The following is a 7,675-nucleotide window of genomic DNA, read 5'->3' as shown; positions in this document are numbered from 1 at the left end:
ACTTAATTAAGAAGATTAAAAAATACAAAATTTGCAAAGGATCAGATTTGGTGCCCATATGTGCAATTGTAGAGAATGAATGCACGTGTATACGAGCGTGTTGTCCTTGATTTTGTTTCCTAAAAATATATTTGCTTGGTCAATTTGTTAATGGCACTTGATCTTAGGGGTGTCTTTTTGGTTGGCATGCTGTCTGAGAGTGCTCAAACGGTCAAAGCACCTTTCCAGAAAAGAGATACCTTCTAGTGGCGTCAGATTTGGACGTCGTGGTGTGCAGTGACTCAGGGACTAAAGCCTCTGTAACAGCCACTAGTAAACAAGAGGAAGTCTAACTGCAGCTCATCTTGTTATTTTGGATCATATATATGTTACTGAATGTCTACACTAGTGTTTACGTGAGCATGCACTTGTGCCTTTCCAACCTTAGACTAGTAGTAGCGAAAGTGACATTGTTGTGTTTTTGTCCTAATCAAGCATGGATTGGTTAGATTGGCTAGATATGATACACTTGCCTACCAAGCTACCTCCTTTTTACCTCCTATGAATTTCCTCGGCATACTTGACTTGAGTAATCAGTTTGCAGACCTGGACTGATATTAGCATCCCTTAATTTCAATCCTCATGTTTTCATAACAGTTTTCAGCCTTTGCTGACTGAGAATTTTTTCTGTTCTGTTTAGTTTGTGCATATTAAACTTGACCAAATTCTATGCCATGATGTTTAACCGCTGCCTTTTTAAGATTACCAAAATGGATTGACATAATGTTCCATGTTTTGTGGAATGTGATCCAGTCCTTCAGTTCTATCATATTAGGAGTTCCTCTGTATCTGTAGAAGAGGTCCTGGATTCGAAGAAAACAAAGATAATGGCGCAGGCTCCTGGGGATGCCCTTTCTGTATTGCATACGAAGCGGGTCATAGAACATTACGGGTCAAACTTGGAAAGATATAACAAAAACGTATATGAGGTTTGGACATGTGCCAAGCTAACCATGTATTCTTTAGAGGCAACATTAATCTTTGCTGTCCCAATCAGTCTGACAGATGAGATCAAGCATTTGTTCTGTTCTGCTTGTTTGCAACTGTCAAACTTGGCTGCCAAGAAACTGCCTTTGGTTCCTTCTGATTTCCTCAGGGTTTTTATAAGGTTGATCAGATTGACTGAAACATTATTGTTCCATCTACCATTTCCAGACTCAGGGTAAAAAGTTTCGTGTATATGATGCCAAGCATGGATGAGCCCCTTCTTGGCAACGGTGTTGAGAAGACCGGAGGCGCGGTACTGACTGAGCTGAGAAAGCAGCTGTACCTTGCTGGGCCTCTGATCGCGGCATGGCTCCTGCAGAACCTCGTCTCCATGATCTCTGTCATGTTCGTCGGTCACCTCGGAGAGCTTGCCCTTTCCAGTGCCTCCATCGCCACCTCCTTCGCAAGCGTTACTGGGTTCAGCTTCTTGGTATATCACACCAACACAGTTTCTTTTGCATACTTTACCTCCTGACATGATAGCAAACTGATTTTTTTTTCTATTTCAGGCTGGCATGGCTAGCAGCTTGGACACACTGTGTGGGCAAGCATTCGGAGCAAAGCAATACTCTCTTCTTGGCATCTACAAGCAGAGAGCCATCCTTGTGCTCACTCTGGTGAGTGTTGTCGTCGCGGTAATCTGGTCGTACACCGGCCAGATCCTTCTACTCTTTGGTCAGGACCCAGAGATTGCATCCGGGGCAGGGAGCTACATCCGGTGGATGATTCCGGCTCTGTTCGCGTATGGGCCGCTGCAGTGCCATGTCCGGTTCCTCCAGACACAGAACATAGTGCTCCCGGTGATGGTGAGCTCTGGCGTCACGGCACTGAACCATCTGCTGGTGTGCTGGCTGCTAGTGTACAAGATTGGCCTGGGCTACAAGGGTGCTGCCTTGGCCAATGCCATCTCCTACCTGACCAACGTCTCCATCCTGGCGATCTATGTGAGGCTCTCACCTGCTTGTAAGAATACCTGGAGAGGGTTCGCAAAGGAGGCGTTTCGCGGTATCCCCAACTTCTTGAAGCTTGGTGTTCCTTCTGCACTGATGGTTTGGTAAGTTTGAATCTGAATCATTCTAATGAATTGCAGATGTAATTTGTCATGCACCATCTGGAATTGAACTCGATCCCACGTGCTCACAGCTTGGAGTGGTGGTCTTTTGAGCTCCTGGTTCTTCTTTCTGGACTTCTCCCAAATCCTAAGCTCGAAACATCAGTACTGTCCATTTGGTGAGTTAAGTTTCCATGGCGTACCCCAAATTCTTTCTGCCCTCTCTGAATGTAAATCTCCGGTTTGTTGCAGTTTAAACTTAGGGTCTTTAGCATTCATGATCCCGTTTGGGCTTAGTGCTGCCATAAGGTAAGATTCGATGAATCAAGCTCGTAAATTTCACCATACCATATTGATAAATTTCGGAATTATCCCATGCTAGCACCCGTGTTTCAAATGAGCTCGGTGCTGGACGACCACAAGATGCCCGGCTGGCTACCCGTGTGGTCATGGTTGTGGCTCTGTTTGTGGGCGTATTCATTGGACTTGCTATGGTGCTAGCGCGCAATTTATGGGGTTATGCGTACAGCAATGAGGAGCAAGTGGTGGCATACATCGCCAGAATGATGCCAGTTCTTGCTGTGGCATTCGTGTTCGATGACCTGCAGTGTGTCCTTTCAGGTAAATGTAGATGGTTCGGCAAATACAGTACGAGCTGTATGCGTTGCTTTTGGAACATTATCACCTACATAATATGTTCCTAGGTGTTGTTAGGGGCTGCGGGTGGCAAAAGATTGGTGCTTGTGTTAATCTTGGTGCGTACTACCTCATCGGGATTCCAGCTGCCTTCTGTTTCGCCTTCATTTATCATTTAGGTGGAAAGGTAATCTACTACCCAAACCCTTAACATAAGTTTTTTATTACTGAAACGAGTTGAAGAAACCTTTTGAATTACGGATCTGAAAATGTAGGGACTTTGGTTCGGAATCATCTGCGCACTTATCGTGCAGATGCTATTGCTTCTCTCCATTACATTGTGCAGCAACTGGGAGAAAGAAGTGAGCAAATCAATCAAAACATTCTGTGTGCTCCCATACTGTACCATTAGCTCCTCAATGCCTCTCCATTTGTTGATTATGTAGGCTTTGAAGGCCAAGAACAGAATTTTCAGTTCATCCCTACCAGTAGACATGACGACATGATACACACAGACAAGATACATGACTTTGTTGGAAGCAATGGTCAATTAACCTTATAGACATCCATGAAGAATTGGTGGCTCAAAACAGTATTTTGTCGCCACATATGCAGCTTGTACTTTCTTCTGGCAAACGTTAGTAGGCAATCGATTTTGTGATGTCCTGTTGGGACAGGTTAATGAAATATCCTTTTTTTTTTTTAGTGAACGATGGCACAAATTTGCTACACCTACGCGTGAAACTCTCAAATTAAAATGCAGATTGCAGGGATATATCAAACTTCACCACACTATGCACAGCGTCTGGTGGTGCATGTGGCTCTGTCACATCCGGTTTTAAAACAAAACTAAATGCTACCTATATGTATGTCAGAAGCTAGTTTCATACATATAGTGACATCATTAATGAATAGCAGCAATAATATCACGTAAAGAAATATAAATAATAACTTACGAGTCTATCAGAGATATACAACTTAATTCTGGAAATGGAGGCTCCAAACTTCACAGGCAATCGACTTGGGGCTATGTATGCCTAGAACTCAGCATCATCTTTAGAAAACTTCACACACCTTTCTCTTCTGAGCAGCAGTAAGCAAGGGTGAGTACTTGGTACTCAGCAAGGCAGAAGAAATAATCAGAATAACGATTTAAGTCCATCTTTAAGTTTATTAATCATGTGAGGGTCCAAGCCGCTCTTGACCGTGAGCATAGCTGATATATCACACTACTGAGGTGTGACTGCATAGGGACGCTATGAGGCCTTTACAAAGATCCCTAGTAAGTGGTAACCCGTTAAGGTTTTCGTATCAGTAGCAGAGCATAAACCTCCCGAGTGGGTATAGTGTCTTAGTAAAGCTCACTTCCCAAGAGGACCGGGTTATACCCATCTACCGCCGCCCTTCTTGCCCTTTCGGTAAGATTACCCTATAATAAAGTCTCTAATTAATTAGCCAAATCAGAGCCATTTAGTTCCTTTGGTTGTACTGTTTTCCTAGGTGGTCGCTCCATGTTCCAATCAACATTATCATGATATTGTAAACAAAGCACAGGTAGAAGGATAGTTAGGGATACATGCCTTTCTCCAACGAAAAGTTACTCTTACTGCTCTTCAGCTCTAGTTCTCTTGAAACTCTTAATTTTCGAATCTTTCGAACAACGATCCTTCTACTCGAAGCAATTATCGGCACAAACATACAAGCAAACAAACAAGTACAACTAAGAACAATACACAAAAACAAAAGAAAATCTTTAAAAGAGCGTACTAAAGGATAGGGCTCGATTCTAGGATCACCCAAACGTAGGAAACGCTAAGAACGGGACTATGGTCGACATGGCAAAACTATCCATACGTCTATTTTATAAAAGAATAAAAAGATTATATGCTTGATCCATTTTAATTAAATAAAACATGCACATAGGGTATTTCAGAGAAATATCCTATTTGGAATTAAGTAATTTATATATTTAATAATTAAAAACATGATAAACTTAATTATATTTTATTTGTAAATATTCAAGTACAAGTTATGCCAATTTAACAATTAACTTTAGAAACTCAGAGCATGTATAAGACATCTAATCGAATAACTTTGTATTTCGGGTTCAACTAAACATGTTAATATGGAAAAGGTATTTATAATATTATTAAGCATATTAAATTTATTTATGAAAACCGATGTATAACACTAGATATCTTTGATTTAGAAAAGCTGGTTATAAATAAGAATTAACCAATTAAATCTTAGTTTATGAAAACTGGGATAGAACCTAATCAACTTTTATTTAGAAAACTAATTGAATAAGAATTAGTCAAGTTCACATTTAACTTTGATGTTAAAATCAAGCAACATGCTAGCGTATAAGTTAAGGTGAAACGGACAAGAACAACACAAATAGACTACTCTAGAGCGTAGAAGAAAAGTGTAAACTATGGTTTAGGAAAGACTAGTCTATGGAGAGAACAACTAGACTGCTGGGACAACAAATTAGTCAAAGCTAAACTAAACTAGTTGGCGGAGAAACTAACTAACAAGATCAGCTCTAAAGAGATGGTTGCGAAAGGTTTAGCCATAAAGAACATAGCTGACTCAAAAAGAGATAACTAGGATATAAGATAGCTATGAACTGGATATAGGATTATAAGAAAAATAAGGACAAGCATGATCAGACTAATAGGCAGAACAGAAACTCTAAGATAAACTATTCGGATCACTAAAGCACTCAAACTATGCTTGAAAAGGAAAAGCTTGGTTAGATATATAAAAGAAATAGGGTCTGAGCTGGAACTGGAAAGATCTAAAGCTTTACAGAAGACTAGATCTTCAGAAGAGATATTGAGCTAAAGCTGACAATGACGACTATCGAACGATTTATGTTTATGAGAGCACAAAAGAGTAGATGCTAGGTTTATTTTAATTTGCAAAACATATATAAAGGATATTTTAGAAAGAAAATACCCTAAGTTGGAATTAATGCAATTTATACTTCATTTGCAAAGATCGAGGTAAAGCGTAGTCAAGTTTTATTCATAAATGCCTATGTATAAATTGTACCCATTACACACTTAACTTTAGAAAGGCGAGAACAACTAATCGAATAAACACATATGTCGTGTTGGCTAAACAAACTTTATTTAGAAAACACATTTCATATTGACTTTAGTCAATTTATGAATACTTAAGAAAAACCGTTTTATAACTTAACCATATTTAATTACAAATATTAAAGTATAGATTATACCATTTAACATTTGACTTTAGAAAAGATAAACTATATGAAACATCTAAACGTATGCTTTATGATTCCAGTGGATCAAATTGTTATTGAAAACATATTCACATTGGTATTAATCATGTTAAGATTTATTTTATTATTTATAAAAGCTAGTGTAAAAACCTAATCAACTTTTATTTAGGAAAGTTGATTCGAACATTAATCAAATTAAGTTTGATTATGAAAAGCTGAGGTACGACTCTATATTAATTTGATATAGAAAACTCAATTAAATAGTATTAGCCAAGTCTTAATAGGGTACCTATCACCAACATCCTATCTCAATTAAATATGAACTCCCATATCCATCACCCCAAATCTCTCATCACATCGGGCACACATGCCTCAACAGGGTCTCTATCACCAACATCCTATCTCCATTCTAGGGTCGAGGCGAAGACTCCCTCTCTTCGCCTCTCAAGAACTACAGCCGGATCCTAAAGGCAGGAGGGAGCAACTCCTCCTCTCCCCGACTGCATTTGCGGCTCACAACACTCAAGTAGCTATAAGGGGGAGGTAGAGATATCCCAAAACAATGGAGAGTCATTGCGACATAGGGTTGTCCATGATCGAGGACGCGGCTATACGTATAGTTTGAACTCTACAAAGTGTATACACCTGGACCCATCTCAGAGTAAACACAACTGGTGATCAGCCGACTGAACATCACTCTACCAAGCGAAGAACCTAGGAGTTACGTTACCATCCTGCAACCGGGCTCGGACGCGATCCCCTGTAGTGGACCACCCTGGAACTGTGAAGCACTCCCACCAGGGCCAATCGGGGGTAAAAGCAAATCAAGGGGCTAAAGGTCAACACCACTCCCCCTACACTTATACTCTATCCTACGGTAGGTATGATACCGCACTTGCCAATCTCAACCGGGCCTAAACCCATAATTCGGCAAGTGACATGCACGTTTAACATATTCCCGTGAAGCATGGCGACCCACTCAATTTCAGACTGGGGCAAGCTCCTGATCTCCCACAAAGCGACTCCACCACTAGGATTGCAACAGTACCCATAACAGGTATCACCACCAACTCCTATGCTCCTCAACCATGTACTCGCAACAAGTACCAAATAGGGAACGTCCGAGAATGAACCCCAAGCCCCCAATCCAAAGACTGGGTTGTGTAAAGCTCACCCCCGTCAAATATCCCAAAAACACCTACTCCTGCAGGATTTAACCCCACTCACGCCAAGAATCCTAATCACAATATCCAATACACATGCAAGCATGGCACATAGCATATATAAGTAGTATGGTAGTAGGTCACTCAAGGAATTAAGGCATAAAAATAGGCTATGCATGGTTCATCATCATAATGCGAGGAAATAAAGCACTAGCATTCTAATAGCAATGCCTAATGGGTATTCAAATCAAATGGGTGTGAACTTGGAGTTGCTTCCTTGCTTGTAGTGGTCCTCGAATGGCTCCGGCTCCGTCTTTAGCTCCGAATCTTTGACAAATCCTAATTACACGATTTTCAATATTACCAGGGGTCTAATTGCAAAGTAAATCTAAAAGAGATCCATAGAAGACCCAAACAAGATCAAGGACTAGTCTATTGTATTTTTCATGATTTTAGAAAAATTATGAAACTGATTTCATAATTTTTGGAGTTAGGATGAATTAGTTATGAATTTTTGAGGTTTAAATTGATTTTTGGATTTTTAAATAA

The 7,675-nt window shown here is 40.2% G+C and overlaps 1 protein-coding gene across 2 annotated transcripts; it reads left to right on the top strand.

Annotated features, from left to right (window-relative positions):
- Window positions 1-1,187: 1,187 nt before the first annotated feature.
- LOC101760758 (protein DETOXIFICATION 16) lies at window positions 1,188-3,444 on the top strand. 2 transcript variants are annotated; one of them, XR_002678483.1, is made up of 8 exons: window positions 1,188-1,456; window positions 1,536-2,080; window positions 2,170-2,256; window positions 2,330-2,386; window positions 2,460-2,698; window positions 2,792-2,900; window positions 2,989-3,075; window positions 3,160-3,444. XR_002678483.1 is itself a non-coding variant. In XM_012847593.2 (8 exons), the coding sequence occupies exons 1-8, from the start codon at window positions 1,220-1,222 to the stop codon at window positions 3,217-3,219; spliced, it is 1,431 nt and encodes a 476-aa protein (XP_012703047.1). In that variant the 5' UTR covers window positions 1,188-1,219; the 3' UTR covers window positions 3,220-3,444. The 2 variants fall into 2 exon arrangements, 1 of the variants encoding a protein (XP_012703047.1); XM_012847593.2 differs by having other exon boundaries at window positions 2,782-2,900.
- The last annotated feature ends 4,231 nt before the right edge of the window (window positions 3,445-7,675 follow it).

Source organism: Setaria italica, chromosome VII (assembly GCF_000263155.2).
Source record: "Setaria italica strain Yugu1 chromosome VII, Setaria_italica_v2.0, whole genome shotgun sequence".
NCBI classification, from domain to species: Eukaryota; Viridiplantae; Streptophyta; class Magnoliopsida; order Poales; family Poaceae; genus Setaria; species Setaria italica.
This window is presented reverse-complemented; position numbering and strand designations above follow the sequence as displayed.